Source organism: Cibotium barometz, chromosome 56 (assembly GCF_041138505.1).
Source record: "Cibotium barometz isolate CiBa-2024 chromosome 56, ASM4113850v1, whole genome shotgun sequence".
Taxonomy (NCBI): Eukaryota; Viridiplantae; Streptophyta; class Polypodiopsida; order Cyatheales; family Cibotiaceae; genus Cibotium; species Cibotium barometz.
In genome coordinates, this window is record NC_141101.1 from 5804070 (window position 1) to 5821283 (window position 17214).

The 17214-nt window shown below is 46.4% G+C and overlaps 2 protein-coding genes across 2 annotated transcripts; both read left to right on the forward strand.

Moving 5' to 3' along the window:
• The first annotated feature begins 661 nt into the window (after positions 1-661).
• LOC147606830 (annexin D5-like) lies at positions 662-16809 on the forward strand. Its single transcript, XM_086791157.1, has 6 exons — positions 662-854; positions 13392-13537; positions 13640-13858; positions 14633-14848; positions 14990-15079; positions 15181-16809. Exons 1-6 carry the CDS (start codon positions 779-781, stop codon positions 15385-15387), a joined length of 954 nt encoding a protein of 317 aa, XP_086647283.1. The 5' UTR covers positions 662-778; the 3' UTR covers positions 15388-16809.
• Positions 4211-6858, forward strand: LOC147606831 (uncharacterized). Its single transcript, XM_086791119.1, has 3 exons — positions 4211-5625; positions 5721-6036; positions 6167-6858. Exons 1-3 carry the CDS (start codon positions 4211-4213, stop codon positions 6590-6592), a joined length of 2157 nt encoding a protein of 718 aa, XP_086647245.1. The 3' UTR covers positions 6593-6858.
• Positions 16810-17214: the final 405 nt, after the last annotated feature.

The window sequence follows — 17214 nt, forward strand, 5'->3', positions numbered from 1 at the left end:
AAGAGGGAGAGATAGAGAGGACCTGAGAGAGATTTTTTGAAACGTATTTTGTTTCATTAATGAGCCTTTCTTTAAGGGGGGAAAAACAGAGGAGAAGGATGAGAGAGAAAAAGAGGGGAGAGAGAGAGAGAGAGAGAGAGAGTAGAATTGGTTTAAACGAAATGTTTTTTTGTTTTGTTTTAGAGGGGGGGAAATAAAAAAGAGCCAAAAGGAAAGAGGGAGAGAAGGGCAAGCAACCCGCTGAAGGTTGGCCCATCCATGGGGCAATAAACACAGCATCGGAGAAACCCATGCTTTTTATGAGACGAGGGAGAATGAGCTTGGGTGGGGGAGATATCTTGGGCGCTGCGCTTTTTGCATAGTTTAGTATTAAAAAAAACAGAGAAGTCATCAAAACCAAGTTTTTATTGTAAGACAAGGTTTTTATTTGTACCAAGCAGTGTCCTTTACAAATGAGAGCTGGAAGTAAGACTCGATCAAACCTTACCCCAAACACACCCGCTTCACCGATTGTTGCTGGTATCAAAACCAAGTTGGAGGGGTCCATTAAGTACATGTGCAAAGTACAAGCTTCGGAAAAAGTTAACTGTGCGCGTGGATCTTGACGGTTTAGCGCGTCGGAACACGCCGGGGGCTTTAGGCCCATTACATCACCACTATACACTTTTAGCTGAAAGCGCCCCCAATCCCTCTCTCCCAACCCGACGTTAATACCTCTCTCTCTCTCTCTCTCTCTCTCTCTCCCACACCCCCAGATTCCAGAACTTGCGCGTTTTACATGTCGACAATCACCACCCCTTCCATCTTGCCCAATCCTGTGCAGGATTGCGCCGAGCTGTACCGCGCTTTCAAAGGTCAGTTCATCTGTTTCGTTTTTCTGCTTCTCAATTTTTACACACACGTTCGGTAGAGTTTCATGACGAACTTGGTCATGGAAACCTTCTATCCATGCGTCATGCAAACCTAGAGACCTCGAATTTTTCCCGTATTATGCGCCATGAAAAGACGTAGCATTTTGCACGAATATGTGACATGGAAACCCTAAAAAAGTCACCAAATGAAATGGTTGGAAAACCCTAGCAGTCTGCAACCTTGCAAACCCTAAACTTTTGCTAAGTAAAGCGGCATGGAAAACCCTAACAGCCTGCAATCATGGAAACGCTTATATTTTGCCAGTTACGCAACATGCAAAACCCTTACCCTCACATTTTGCCAAATTAAGCAACATGGAAACCCTATGCCTAACATTTTTCCGAATTAAGCGGCATTGGAAACCCTATGTTTGCAATCATGAAAACCGTAGCAATTTCTCACAGTAAGGAGACAGTAAGCAATGCGGAAGTCTGCAATGTAAAAAGAAAAAGATTAGTAGACATGGAAACCTTGTTAGAAGTCATCCTTGTCTTTATGTTGACACCAGGGCCTTTGTTGTGGGTGGTGTTAGAAGTCATCTCCTGTCTTTATCAGACACCAGGGCCTCTGTTGTGGGCGTGTCCGCCCTGTATAGGTGTTTTATCATTTTTCCTCACTCCTCGTATTTTTTTTCCATTTTTTTCCATGATGTGGGTGGTTGCCACAGGCTGGCAGGAGCCTCTGATGCTGGCCGACTGCACTCATGCGTACCAGGAGCTGGCCGACTTCATCAGGAGGGGTTGTGGTATTTTTCTCTGCTGGCCGACTGGATGTGCCCAGTCGTGAGGGCCACTAGTGCTGGCCGACTGCATGATGGGGCCATATAAATAGGCCCCATTGTCCCACATTGTACTCATTCAGTTATTTCTCGGGATCTTGTGTATAGAGAAGAGTTATACGCCTATCTCTCTCTTTCTCTTGTGCTGTCTATTTTCTGCACTCTACTTGCTCTTGTGGTCTCAAGTTTGGTTATCATTTCCGCTGCATATTTTGACATGGTATTAGAGCCCTAGGCTCTTGACAGATCTTGGGAGTTTTTCTGAGCAAGAGGGGGATAGTTACGTTGCTGATTGGTGGACTATTTGGACTATTCGGGAAGAGAAGTTGCAAGAGGAAGGCGGGCTAAAGTGGTGGACAGCCACTTGTAGGTTTAGAGTTTTTTATCCCCACCCACTCACCCTTTTTCAGTTACATCCCCGCGATGGCAGATTTGTTAGAGATGGCTAAGAAGCATGTGAAGATCCCGACTCTCCCCACGTTTCGAGTGGACCGTCAGTTGGACGGGAACAATTACGGCATCTGGAAGGTGATGATGGAGTCTGTGCTGGAGTCATATGACCTTGCTGATTTCATCGTTATCGGGGCTCCACGGCCAGAAGCAGAGGAAGGGGAGTTACTGTCGATGAAGAAGGACAGAGAGGCACAGGCATAGATGTGGGATCGTGTCAACGCCAGGGTCCGGTCATTTATTTTCCTCAATTGCACACCACAAGTAATCAATCACGTAAAGCACATGACGCTGGCGAGAGGCATATGGCAGCACTTGGCTTCTCTTTATAACAAGGTATCACCCATGAAGAGGATCTCCTTGGAAGTGCAGATACGGGTTATGAACCCTGCAAAGTCATCGAGACGATGCGGGAGCACATTAACAAGCTGCAGGCCCTTCGGCAGGAAGTCCTCCAGGCTGGGAAGGAGATATCATCTGAAGACATGGCCATTACTTTGCTGTCCCATTTGCCTGCTCAGTATTCTGCTTTCTACTCCTCTTTGATTACGAGTGGCAGGCTCAGCACCATTACCTGGGAGGAGCTTGTGCCAATGGTCTTGGACCAGGAGAAACGTTTCACGAACCCTCCTCAGAGCGGAGGTTCGGAGGCCTTAACGGGCCACTAGTCGAAAGGCCGGAATAACAACAAGAGCAAAGGAAAGGCTTCACCGGAGAAGGCTTCTGAGAAGAAGCCCAACTCAGAACGAGAGAAGCTGAAGGCCGAACGATTCTGCAATGATTGTGGCGAGAAAGGCCACTATTGGAGGAAGTGTCCTAAGCGGACTGGGAATTGTGCTGATTCATTAGCCTCAGCTGCAAAGACTCCTGCATTTGTGCACTTGGAGATAATGGACTCCGATGCTTCATCGTCTTCGAGCGAGGAGGCAATTGGCTTCACCGCCCCGCGAAGGATACTCGGGAATGGATTCTTGACAGTGGTGCTTCCAGGCACATGACTCCGTCCCGTGACTTCTTTTTGGATCTGAAACGGCAGTCAAGTCGCATCTTTATTGGCGACAACTCCACTATTGAGGGCCGGATGGAGATTATTCCCGACGGCAAGGGGGGCAAGCATGCTTCCCGTGTTCTTTATGTCCCTACTCTGGGTTTTCATCTTCTGTCAGTGCATGAAGTATGCAAGATTGGCTTTCGGGTGGAATTTGAGGAGCATTCAGTTGCTCTACGGGACCGTGAGACTGGCCAGGTTGTTTGGGAAGGCAGTGTGGAGAATGATATCTACAAGCTCTCTGCACTCTCCTCGTTGACAGGTTCTTAGGTCGGAGATCTGTGGCACTTTCGTTTTGGCCACTTAAATGTGGACGCACTGCGGCGAGCTTTCCGAAACCAGATGGTGGTTGGCTTGCCAGATGTTGGCAGTAGGCAAGGACGTTGCAGTTCTTGCATACGTGGTAAGCAGCACAGGGAATCCTTTCCGAAGCAGGCTTCCAGGCGGGCTTCGAAACCGTTGGATATGATTCACAGACTTGTGTGGACCTCAGCAGCATAGTTGCAAAAAAACGCGTTTCAAACTTTAGGCTACTCGTTTGAAACGTGCAAACGTTTCAAACGTTTGAAACGCGTTTTTTTGCTGGGCCAGTTTTTTTTTATGATAGAAAACGTACGATGCAGTATCTCCTGGCATTTCAGTTTTGAAAGTGACGCTTGAAAGAGACGTTTCCAGCCTTTGAAGTCTTCCAGGTTTGCTTGCACCCCTACCTACGCACCAGTCCTTCTCCCCCGGCCCCTACGCACCGTAGGTAACAGGTTTGTACTAACCCTAAATCCTGATTTTTTCTGATTTTGGACCAAATTTCAGATTTGAAATTTGGGCATTTTTTGCCAGGTTGCCTACATTGGTGCATGCACACCTTGCCTACGCACCAAGCCTACTCCTCCGGCCCCTACGCACCCTGCTTCTCAGGTTTTTAATAACCCTAAATGCTGATTTTTTCTGATTTTGGACCAAATTTCAGATTTGAAATTTGGGCATTTCTTGCCAGGTTGCCCAAATTTCTTCATTCATTCATCATGCCTCGGGCTAAGGATGCCATGTGGAACCACGTAACTCCTGTGAGCAGATATGGGGGTTCAGGCACAGAAAGGTGGAAATGCAATTTTTGTGCCAAAGTGTCAGGTGGGTCTATTATTAGGGTAAAGGCCCATTTTACAGGAGTAAGAGGGGAAGGCATTGGCCCTTGCAGTCAAGTACCAAGAGAGGTTGTAGCGTCTCTTCAGCAATGGAAGAGAGAACATGAAGCAGCAAAGGGAATTCAGCCTATTGATGATGATGTACAGGATACAGATTCTGTAGGTGATGTGTCCAAAAGAGCTAGGACAGAGGATGATTTGCAGAGTCAAGCAGGTGGGTCTAGCTCCATTCCTGTAGCCCACAGATCTTCATTGCCCACCGTGCCTTCTCTAAAGAGGGCAGGCATTAAAGCAGGCATACAAAAGCAAGCTGTCAAGGAGGCCACACGTGAATTGACAAAGTTGTTTATACAATGCGCTTTGTCATTTCACGTCGTGCGTACTCCTCGTTGGAAGAAGGCCATTAAAGCTATCAGCCGCATTGGGTATGAGTGGGAGGGTCCATCTTATGAGTCCCTTCGCAAAACCCACTTAAGGAAGGAGAAGAAGGCAGTGGAGCTTGAGATGGAGCCTTTGAAGGCAACCTGGCAGAAATATGGATGCACATTGCTTTGTGATGGCTGGACAGACATGAGAAAGAGAAATGTATATAACATTTTGGTGTCCTGTTGTAAGGGCACAATGTTTTTGCGTGCCATTGATGCCTCGGTTCCAGGTACAGTTGTTACTGGAGCATTCATATGGAGACATTTGCGTGAGGCAGTGCTAGAGATTGGCCCAGAGAACATAGTGCAGGTAGTTACAGATAATGGGTCAAATTGTGTATCTATGGGCAGGATGTTAGAGGATGAGTTTCCAAAGATAGTGTGGACTCCATGTGCATCACACAGCTTGGACCTCTTGATAGAGGATGTGGCCAAAATTGGGTGGATTGCCGACCTCTTTAGTACTTCTCGGAGCATGGTGAAGTTTGTCACCAAGAGGCCAAAGGTTTTAGCTATGTTTCGTGCACACAGTGATTTGGAGTTGTTGAAGCCCTCAAACACCAGGTTTGCTTACATGCTCATTGTGGTTGAGAGGCTTGTGCGGGTCCGTACAGGTTTACTCCGCACTGTTGTCTCTCAGGAGTGGATGGCATGGGATGATAGAGAGCATCCCAAGGCAGTAGCATTTGTGCGCGCGGTAATGCGAGACACTTGGTGGGCTGAGGCCCTTGCACTTGTCACGGCCACTCAGCCTATATATAGTGTGCTTCGCATTACGGACATGGAGGGCAGCACCCTTGGACTCTTATATGAGTTCATGGACCGCATTGGAGAGGCCCTAGATCGATGCACTATACTATCAGCTGAGAGGTATGTATCATTGTATGTCATTGTTGTTCTTTTAGTTGCCAGTGGCCACATTATACATTGATATTAATTCCATGCTTCCAAGTGTCGTTGAACAGGATCCAGGACATCAGGGAGGTGTGGAACCGTAGATGGGATTGGTTTCATAGGCCAATCCATGCGGTTGCCCATATACTACACCCACTATGGCGGAATGAGGAGCAGTTCAACAATGAGGAGCTAGAAGAGGGATGGCAGTCTTACATCCAGACCTGGACTGGAGGTGATGTTCAGCTCCTCAGGAAGTTAGAGGATGAGCTCCTAGTATTTCGGAATGGGAGTCATGCCTTTGGGAGAGCCACTGCAGTTTTGAGAGAGACTCAGCTTCAGCCAGTCTCTTGGTGGGAGAAATATGGCATCGGTACTCCAGTTCTGGTAAGTGCCCACTGACAAGTTACAACTTACATGTAATAAGTTTGCACTTTGAAGTAACAACTTAGTACTTACAACTTATATAAGTTGTTTCTTCTTATTATTTATAAAGTTTTCTGTTATCTTTTGACAGAAACGCCTTGCATTACGAGTCCTCTCACAGGATTGCAGCTCTGGTCCATGTGAGAGAAACTGGAGCACATGGGCCCTCTTCCATACAAAGAAGAGGAACAAATTGTCCACTGCTCAATTAGAACGGTTGGTGTATTGTCATTGCAACCTCCGTTTAATTGAGCAGCAAGGCAATCCCATTGAGCCGCGCCAAGTGAATGTCGACAAGATCGACATAGAGAAAGTGAAGGACGTACCAGAGATCCCTGCTGAGGAGCGCGACATCTATGCCATGCTATATGAGGAGATGATGGCACCAGCTACTATGACACGATCACGGGCACCGACATCAGCAGATCATGCATCTACGAGTGCTGAGGCTGAGGCTGAGGCTTCATCTTCTTACGACACAGACTCACATTCCTCAGAGGAGGATGATGCTGAGTAGTTACTAGTTACTACTAGTGACTCTTGACTCTTGACACTTGAGTCTAGAGTTGAGAGTCCAGACTCCAGACATTGGAGACCATTTGTTTTTTCAGAGTTTTTGTATTTGGTCTTTCGGTACAGACATCTGTATTTCAGATTTCAGATTTATCATTTGACACTATTCACTAGTGCTTAGTATGTTGCTTAGTATGTTGTAAGTTGTAACTTGTAACTTCAAACTGGTTATGCTATTAATAATTATATGGGTTTTTGCCATCTATGATCTAATTCCTGATTCCTGAAGACTGCCATGTATCATGTATGATGTATCATGATTCATGTTACATGTATGATCATTGTATGATGTAAATTGTAATCATGTATGATGTATTAAGAATCAGGATTCAGTATGAAATTTGAATCATGGATTCATCATTCATGATGTATCATGATTCATGTATATGAAAGTTGAATGTAGATTTTAGCATTAAACTGTACCAAACATAAATTTATGGACATCTTTTTGTGCTGCATCAGCATTTTCAGACATGGCATTCACAACATGCTGCATAACAAACAACCTTTCATTGTCCTCATTATTTCTGCTTGAGGATGCATAGTTGTTTTGCTGCACTTTCCCATTTTGCATGTCAGCCTGCTTCTTATAACATTCTGACTGCACATGTCCTGGCTTACCACAATAGTAGCATTCACGTGCATCATTATATTGCCTTTGCCAATTTCCACGGCCTCTTTGACTCCCCCTGCCTCTGAATTTGCCTCTTCCACCTGTGTTGTTGTTGTTGTTGTTGTTGACTCTGGGACTGTTGTTGTTGCTGCTGCTGCTGGCCATAATTCTGGTTACCTGTTCGGCCACCTCCTTGACCGCGTCCACGGCCTCTAGACAGGAACGAGATTGTTGTCAGCTGGGATGTGGTCTTTGATGAGCATGTTCCAGTATCCACTGTCGAGGAGCCGCCACTTCTTGGAGATCCAGAAGAGTCTGATGATGATTCCTTGACCATTGCTCCAGTTGATCACCCTCAGTCAACACAAGAGGTTGAGCCCGCAGCTGGAGTAGAGCCCCCGCAACCCCGCAGGAGGCGCCACGATCTGTTCGAGTACCTAGGTGGTTGTTGGACACCCTTCGGGAGTCAGGTGTCACGGAGTTACCCTCCGAGTGGACCACAGAGGACGACCCTCGAAGATCACACAGAGTTCGAGACAAAAGTAATACAGCGGAGCTTCTTCAGGTAAACTATGCTCTGATGTCTCGTATTATGTAGGACAAGGAGCCCACTTCCGGCAAGGAAGCCCTTTCACAGGATACTTGGAGGAAAGCCATGCAGGTGGAACTTGATGCCATCGAGAAGAACAACACATGGGAGTTGGTATCGAGGCCGTCAAAACGGTCAGTCATTGGTGTCAAATGGGTCTTTAAGACCAAATATGCGTCAGATGGGTCGGTGGACAAACACAAAGCCAGACTTGTGGCTAAAGGTTATGATCAGCGGCGGGCAGACATCGACTACGAGGATACCTTTGCACCGACAGCACATCTTATAACCTAACTGAACTTGAGTCCAAACTTAATCAGCTCACACTCATCACCATGAGTATTGTTCATTTTTATCCACCTTAGATTAGTGTTGTTGTTAGTATAGGATTAGGATCTAATTAGGTAGTTGATTAGGGAGCTTGATCCATGATTTCAACACAACTACCTTGTCTTAATGGTGACCTGCAGGAGGAGGTGTATGTTGAGCAGCCTCCAGGCTTTGTTGTTCCAGGATCAGAAGGGATGGTTTACAAGTTACGTAAGGCCTTGTATGGTCTTAAGCAGGCTCCCAGGACTTGGAATCAGAAGATTGATTCCTTCTTTGTTTGGACTGGATTTCAGAGATCGGTTGGAGATCCTAACCTGTATCTCTTTCGGGAACGCGTCATGGTTACGATTATCATCCTTTATGTGGATGATCTCATTCTCACCGGCGGTCATGTGGAGCACATTGGTGTGACGAAGGCTGCCTTGTCAAAGGAGTTTGAGATGACCGACTTAGGCTTACTCCACTTCTTTTTGGGATTGGAGATCTGGCAAGCCCAGAGGGGGTTTTTTGTCTCTCAGCAGCGGTATGTCCATGAGTTGCTTGAGGCCTTTGGGATGGAGAACTACAAGCCTATTACTTCGCCGATGGACCCAAACACAAAGTTAACCGTTAATGATCCTTGTGAGCCAGTTGATGCCTCGCAGTATCGGAAGTTGGTTGGTTCATTGATCTGGTTGCTGAACACCAGATTGGACTTGAGCTCTCCGTGGGGCTGTTGAGCTCTTTTATGCAGATGCCATTGAAGTCTCATTGGGACGCAGGATTGCGGATCTTGCGGTATCTGCAGAGTACGAAGGATCTAGGACTCTTTTACACAGGAGGGGATGGAGTCAAACTCCAAGGTTGGAGTGACTCAGATTGGGGAGGAGATCCAGACACGAGGAGATCTACTTCAGGATACAGTTTTACCCTCGACTCAGGAGCAGTTTCTTGGAGCAGTAAGAGGCAGCCAACTATTGCCGTTACTTCGACAGAGGCAGAGTACCGGGCTGCTTGTGGTGCTGCTTGCGAGGTTGTGTGGTTGCGGAGGCTGCTAGGTGAGATTGGGTTTCCACAGAAGGAGCCCACAGTCGTCCAATGCGATAACCAGAGTTGTATAGCTATTACTCGGAACCCGGTCTTCCATGCCCGGACCAAACACATAGAGATACAGTATCACTTTGTACGTGAGAAGATCTTGGCTAGTGACATCTTGCTACTTTATTGTTCGATGGAGGACAATGCGGCGGACCTCTTCACGAAGTCTCTACCTCAGGCTACGCTCAGGCGGTACTCCAGCTCCCTTGGGTTGATTTCACAGCCAGGAGCTGAGAGGGGGTGTTAGAAGTCATCTCCTGTCTTTATCAGACACCAGGGCCTTTGTTGTGGGTGTGCCCGCCCTGTATAGGTGTTTTATCGTTTTTCCTCACTCCCCGTATTTTTTTCCCATTTTTTCCATGATGTGGGTGGCTGCCACAGGCTGGCAGGAGCCTTTGATGCTGGCCGACTGCACTCATGTGTACCAGGAGCTGGCGGACTTCATCACGAGGGGTCGTGGTATTTTTCTCTGTTGGCCGACTGGATGTGCCCAGTCGTGAGGGCCACTAGTGCTGGCCGACTGCATGATGGGGCCATATAAATAGGCCCCATCGCCCCACATTGTACTCATTCAGTAATTTCTCGGGATTTGTGTATAGAGAAGAGTTATACGCCTATCTCTCTCCTTCTCTTGTGCTGTCTATTTTCTGCACTCTACTTGCTCTTGTGGTCTCAAGTTTGGTTATCATTTCCGCTGCGTATTTTGACAGGTGGGCTTGCCCTTGTAGGTGTTTTCTCATTTTTCCTCACTTGTCATGTGCACAGTGTGTATCTACCGTGTGCTATACGCATGCAAGACTAGTTTCGAGGCTTGGGGAAGCTTGGAACTAGGCATGCTGATTGACGAGCTGAGTTAGGGAAATACTAACGGGCGGGCACCCAAGTATGGACGAGCGGGCAGCCAAGTGTGGATGCCTGATGACCGGCCAAGAGCCTATAAAAGGGTGGCCAAGGTTAGTTATTGTATTATAGAGAGTCTCGCGAGTTTGTGAGAGCTCTATGGTCTTGGAGCCTGGATCTAGTGCAGACGTGCACCTGCTTTACGCAGCCGAGACCGACAGCAGTCTCGAGGCCCACGAGGGCAGCTTCGTGGCGGTATTAAGACTGTGGGCTTGCCCACGGCTGTCATGGTTGGGAGGTGAGTCAGGCCTGCAACCCCTTGCTTGTTTGTTGTTCGTTTGTTTGCAGGATTCGAGTTTCGAACCAAGATCGATCACGAGGGGATCCGTGGGGATTTGACATCACTCCCTGTATTTTTTCCCATTTTTATGTGGCTTGGATGGCAGTCCTGAGCTAGAAGGAGGCTCTATCTTCTGGCCGACTGTACCTGCAAGTACCCGACCTCAGTTGTGTGCTGGCTGACTCAGGACAGCTGGCCGACTGGTATATGTGGCTGGTCGTGGAGATTCTGAGCCTGTCGGCTGCCTTTGCTGCAGGCCGACTACTGTGTGGGGGCTATATAATATGGCCCCACAGCCCTTGCCACATTGTATATCACTTCGGGATCTTCTTTGTGTACATAGAGCAGAGTTACACGCCTCTCTCTCTCTCTCTCTCGTGCTGTTGTTTTCTGCATTGCGTTTGCTCGTGTTCCCAGATTTGGTCATCATCTCCGCTGCGCATTCAGACATAGTATCAGAGCCCTAGGCTCCAGATAGTTCTTGGGACTTGTGTGAGCAAGAGGGAGACTTGTGTGTTGGTGATTGGTGGACACTATGAGACTGTTTGGGAAGAGGAGAAGCAAGAGGACGGCGGGTTGATTTGCTGGACAGCCACTTGTTGCAGGTGTAAGTTCTTCTTTGTTCCCACCCACCCACCCTTTTTCAGAGTACATCCCCGCAATGGCAAATCGGTTAGAGATGGCTGATAGGCATGTGAAGATCCCTACACTCCCCACGTTCCCGGTGGACCGTCAGTTGGACGGGAACAACTACGGCATATGGAAGGTTATGATGGAATCTGTTCTGGAGTCTTACGACCTCACTGATTTCATCGTTGTTGGGGTTCCACGGCCGGAAGTAGAGAAAGGGGAGTTACCGTCGATCCGAAAGGTCCGGGAGGCACAGGCACAGATGTGGGATCGTGTCAACGCCAGGGTCCGTTCGTTTATCTTCCTCAACTGCACATCGTAGGTAATCAATCATGTAAAGCATATGACGCTGGCCAGAGGTATATGGCAGCATTTGGCTTCTCTTTACAACAGGGTATCGCCCATGAAGAGGATTTCCTTGGAAGTACAGATGCGGGTTATGAGCCCTGCAAAGTCGTTGACAATGCGGGAGCATATTAACAAGCTGCAGGTTCTTCAGCAGGAAGTTCTTCAGGCTGGGAAGGAGATATCGTCCGAGGACATGGCCATTTGGTTTTCATCTGTTTTGTCAGTGCATCAGGTTTGCAAGACTGGCGTACGGGTGGAGTTTGATGAGCATTTGTTGCTCTCCGGGACAAAGCAACAGGCCAGGTGGTTTGGGAAGGTGGAGTGGAGAATGGAGTCGACAAGCTTTTAGCACTCTCTCTCCTAGGTCCTCAGGATTGTGATGAGTGGCAGTCTGGTAATGGCCACTTAAGTGTGGATATGCTACAGGTGCAGGCTTTCCGGGATCATATGATGGATAGCTTGCCAGTTGATGGCAGCAGTTGGCAGGAACTTTCCAGTACTGATGTTGGTGGTTCTTGTGTTCGTCAGTTAGAGGAAACTGAACAGGTAACTTATGCTCTGATGTCTCGCAGTATTCGGTACAAAGAAACTCCTGTAGATGAGGATGTTCGTTCCACGGGGACCTCTCGGAAAGCCAGGCAGGTGGTAGTTGATTACTTACAGAAGGAGGTGGTTTCTCCAGGCTTTGTGGTTCCGGATTCAGAGGGGGTGGTTGACAAGTTTCAGAAGGCCTTGCATGGTCTTGAGCAGGTTTCCAGGACTTGGCTTTCCACCGTAACAGGTGTTGATCCTTGTGAGTGAGCAGTGTGATGCCTCTTTGACTCGGAAGCAGATTGGTTCCTTGATTTGGTTGATGGACACCAGATTGGACAGGAGCTTCTTGCCTGATGAGGCAGTTGAGCTCATGGTTGGAGATGACTCTTTGGGAGGTAGGATTGCGTATCGTGTGGTTTCTGCGGCATGTGAAGGATCATGGACTCTTTTACACAGGAGGGGGATTGATTGATGGAGTCCGACTCCACGGTTGGAGTGACTCAGCTTGGGGAGGAGATCCGGACACGAGGAGATCTACTTCAGGCCTAGGAGAAGTTTTATGGAGCAGTAAGAGGCAGTCATCTTTTGCCTTGTCGTTGACAGAGGCAGAGTACCGGGCTGCTTGTGATGCTGCTTGTGAGGTGGTGTGGATGCAGAGGTTGCATTGCAGGATTGGGCTTCCACTGGAGGAACCCATGGTCATCCAGAGGCACTTTGTTCGTAAACAGATCGTTGCTGATGACATCTTGCTAGAGTTCTGTTCGACGGAGGACAGTACGGTGGATCTCTTCACGAAGTCGCTATCTCAGGATTTGCTCAGGCGGCACCCCAGCTCCATGTGGTTGGTTTCATAGCCAGGAGCTGAGAGGGGGTGTTAGAAGTCATCTCCTGTCTTTATGTTGACACCAGGGCCTTTGTTGTGGGTGTGCCCGCCCTTGTAGAGGTGTTCTCATTTTTCCTCACTCCCCGTATTTTTCCCCATATTTTTTTCCATTTTTATGTGGCTTGGATGGCAGTCCTGAGCTGGCAGGAGGCTCTATCTTCTGGCCGACTGTACCTGCAAGTACCCGACCTCAGTTGTGTGCTGGCCAACTCAGGACAGCTGGCTGACTGGTATATGTGGCTGGTCGTGGAGATTCTGAGCCTGTCGGCTGCCTTTGCTGCAGGCCGACTGCTGTATGGGGGCCATATAAAATGGCCCCACAGCCCTTGCCACATTGTGTATCACTTCGGGATCTTCTTTGTGTATATAGAGCAGAGTTACACGCCTCTATCTCTCTCTCTCTTGTGCTGTTGCTTTCTGCATTGCATTTGCTCTTGTGTTCCCAGATTTGGTCATCATCTCCACTGCGCATTCTGACAAACCCTAGCATTTGTCAAATTTGGTGGCATGGAAAACCTTAAGTGCCATGGAAAATATAGTAATCTGCAAAATGAAGCAGGTTTCGGCTGCGACGACAAAAAGGTAATTGAGATTCTCGGCCATCGCAACTATGTACAGCGGCATGAGTTACGCCAAGCATACCGAAACCTATATGCAGATGATCTTCTACACAGATTGAAGTCAGAGCTCCGGGGCAATTTTGAGGTAAAATGATGCAATTAACTTGAAGCAGAATCCCATTATTGTTAATTTACACATGTTTTTACAGCTCTTTTATCTTACATTGTCACACTTTTTGACATGCAGAGAGCGGTGCTTTTATGGATGTATGATGCAGCCGAGAGGGATGCAATCATCATACGGGATGCTCTCAAGGGATGGGACACGAAGGACATGGCCTTGATTGAGCTAATCTGCACAAGGACAGGATCACAGCTGCAGGTGATCCGGCATGCTTACAATGTGAGGTTTCAGCGATCTCTTGATGAAGACATTGCAGCAGATACAAGCGGGGATTATAGGAAGGTATTTTTTTAAAAATTTTAACTTGAGCTACCATAGTATGCCTAAGCTCTTTTGACAATTATTGGACATGCACTTTTAGATAATAGTGTCTCTAAGCTCCTTTTTCACTCGTTGGTCGGTGCACATGCTCATTTTGAACCTTTTTTTCTTTTTTGGTTTTTTTTTTGTGAGGAAACATGCACACACAAGTTCTCATTTTGAGCTTGTTAGCCAGGCTGCCTTATGTCTGAACTTTGTTAATCACCTTCACCACATGGAAGTTGGGCAGCCTACACATACATACATACATACATACATACATACATACATATATATATATATATATATATATATATATATAGGGGGGGGGTGTCGTCGGCCCACAAAATCCTTTCAAATCAGTGTTGATGGGCAGTTGGTCTAGTAAGGGCTGCCTCAGAAAGGAGAAAACCATGCCATTTTGTCCCTTCTTTAGAAGAGGGCCATTTTTAGAACTGGACCAAACTTGGTGATCTTAAAGTATTTTAGATTTTGATAGGGGGTGCCTTGGGAAGGAAAAGTCCATACCATTTTGTCCCTTTTTTAGAAGACAACCAAATTTGGTGGTCTCGAGGCATTTTAGATTTTGATAGGGCTTTATCACACTCTTCTTCCAACGACCACTATATGAAACAAACACGGAGTCAAATGTACATAAGCCTCCTTATTGTGATTTGAACAAAGACTACCTGAGGTTAATAATGTGGAGTGTGCAAGTTTTGGATTCTCAACCCAAAATTTCATGCTTTGTTGCAGCTTCTTCTGGCCTACCTGAACAACTACAGGCCAGAAACTCCTCAAGTTGACATGCACCTTGCACAAGCAGATGCCAGGGAACTTTACAAAGCTGGCGAAGGCAGGTTGGGCACTGATGAGGCAGGCATCATCACCATCCTAAGCACACGAAGCTCAGCACAGCTGAATGCCTCTTTCGATATATACAAGCAGACCTATGGCCATGATATCGAGAAGGTTTATGATGCTCTACTCTACTTATTGGGATAGTATGACTTTTGCAAGGGAACGACCTTGAAAGCCTATCAGAATTGCTGTCTTAGTTCTATGCTGATATGTTACTCTATTGGTAATGACTATGTTTTTTAAAATAAGTAGGCCATGAAGCGAGAAACATCTGGAAATTTTTTGAATGCATTGAGGGCAATAGTCAAGTGTGTGCATTATCCAGCAAAGTACTTTGCAAAGGTGAGTTCAGATAGTGTGGTTCTTCTTCCTTCAACATCTACATGTTCTTCTGATTAGTCTTTACCATGCTATGATTATATACAAAGATAATTGTCTTGTAGGTGTTATACAAATCAATGAAGGGAATGGGAACAGATGATGAGACGCTGATCCGTGTGATTGTAACACGAGCTGAGCTTGACATGCAATACATCAAATCAGAGTTCATTCGCAAGTACAAGAGATCGCTGGAAGAGATGATATCATCTGATACATCTGGTAGCTACAAAAAGTTTCTTTTGGTACTTGTTGGATCCAGCAGCCATTAGTAGCTTACAGTTTTTGATGCCATATTGTACCATGCTGTGCCCCTTATCTAGACCAACAACTGTTCTTGGCATTTTAATAAACCTGACAATCAGACACAGAGAGGTGTCTTCATTGACTGTATCTCATCTGTACAGAATATAGGCAAATTGGCTTTACAGCAGTCTCATAGCATTTTAATGTATATAAGGTCTATTTTGGCCATCCTTCTTAATTGCAAAACTGGCATAAGCGGTGTGTCCTCATATGATCACATGTTAGAAGTTTAAACAGTGTCTCTCTTAGTGTATGCTAAAAGAGTTAATAGGATAGAAGCTAGACGTTGTGAGTAGGGAAAAGTTGCCTTGGACATAATTGCCTGCCTCATCCCTCGTTGAAGTTAATTGTGTTCCAGAAAATAGAACTTTGAAGCGTTGAAATATGTCAAGAAATATAACTATTGGTGGTTTCTGTCTTCATATGTTGTTACTCTATACCCTGTTATGTCCTGTTCTGATTTTGATTTAATCTTCTCCCACAGGTCCTGCCACCTATTGCACAATGGGTGGGTGTTGAGGTGATTATCTTTTGCCAACAAGACCTCTTAAGGGGGTAGTTGCTCTCTTTGTAATCACTTGGGTAATGCAGGTTACACATCCCGCAACGCTTTTGATATCTCATCAGCTTGACACTGCTGGATTGTTGGATTGTGATGTGGGATGGCCACTCTTTATGCACTGTATGTTGAGGTGTGGGCCTTTTTGCCAACATGACCTGTGAGGTGCTCTTTTTGCATAGAAGGTTGGGGTGGTGCACGACACCATTGTGAAGATGGGGATGTGGTTGCAAGGACTCTTAAAGCTGGCCTTCAACACTGGTGAGGGCGTGCTAGACCTTCTGTAGAAACACTGAAGGGCCACATGATGTCATGTTACTTATTTTGTATTGACGGGATTCCCCTAGTGACAGGGTCACTTTTGGGAACTTAGAATTGATTTTGTTAAGCTTTGGGAATTTAGAGTTGGGATTTAGAGAGCTTAACCAGCAGTTGAGGTGGCCAATGTGAAGATGGGAGGTTTAGAGAATGCTCAAAGGCATCAATTGAACATTTAATTATGGAAGGCCCAAAGAGGGATTTTAGAGTAATCTATGGCCGGGCAAGGAGGTGTGGCCAGGCATGTGTAGGAGGCCAGGATTCAAGAAAATGCTAATTGGGGCTTGAAGAAAGTGTGGTGCAAACCAAGAGGAGGCTACACTTCGATTGGATGGCTTCAATTGAAGCAAGCCCTCTTATGGTTTTTATGGGTTTTCTTGTTTATGCTATTTCTATGAGAATCATCTAATTGTTGTAATTAGGGTTGTAATTCAACATACATGTATCAGATTATTGAGAGTGCTATGTAGCAATTTCAAGGAAATACAGGGGCTACGAGATTGTGGATGAAGCCTTGGAGAGCTCTCTCTCAAGATGCAAAAGTATGGGAGTGCTTTGCTGTGTAGGCACAAGCTGTACTAGGAGCCAACAGGTTCCTACGGAGGAGATAGGGCACCAAGGTAACTTGCAAGGAGCTTACATCCGCGCTCTGTGCCCAAAGTAATCCAGGTCACAAAGGCATTGAAACATAGGAAATACATAACAAAATATGAAAAGTACATAACAAAAAGACCATCATTGCTCTTTCTCAACACCACTCCTTAATAGGGAAGGTTTTTTCTCTCGGCAAATTTTTGGAGAGGAAGCGTGCCAACTCTTTCCCACTAGATTTTCTCATATGTGGATATAGAAGTATCAGGAATGTGATGCTAATGAAAGGAATGTGTTAGTGTTCTCTTGATGAATTTAACATATC

Coding starts and splice junctions, on each gene's coding strand:
- LOC147606830 (XM_086791157.1), top strand. CDS start 779: ATGTCGACAATCACCACCCCTTCCATCTTGCCCAATCCTGTGCAGGAT. Junction 13,859..14,632: donor CAAGCGGGGATTATAGGAAG/GTATTTTTTTAA, acceptor GCTTTGTTGCAG/CTTCTTCTGGCCTACCTGAA. Junction 15,080..15,180: donor CAGCAAAGTACTTTGCAAAG/GTGAGTTCAGAT, acceptor ATTGTCTTGTAG/GTGTTATACAAATCAATGAA.
- LOC147606831 (XM_086791119.1), top strand. CDS start 4,211: ATGCCTCGGGCTAAGGATGCCATGTGGAACCACGTAACTCCTGTGAGC. Junction 5,626..5,720: donor ACTATACTATCAGCTGAGAG/GTATGTATCATT, acceptor GTCGTTGAACAG/GATCCAGGACATCAGGGAGG. Junction 6,037..6,166: donor GCATCGGTACTCCAGTTCTG/GTAAGTGCCCAC, acceptor ATCTTTTGACAG/AAACGCCTTGCATTACGAGT.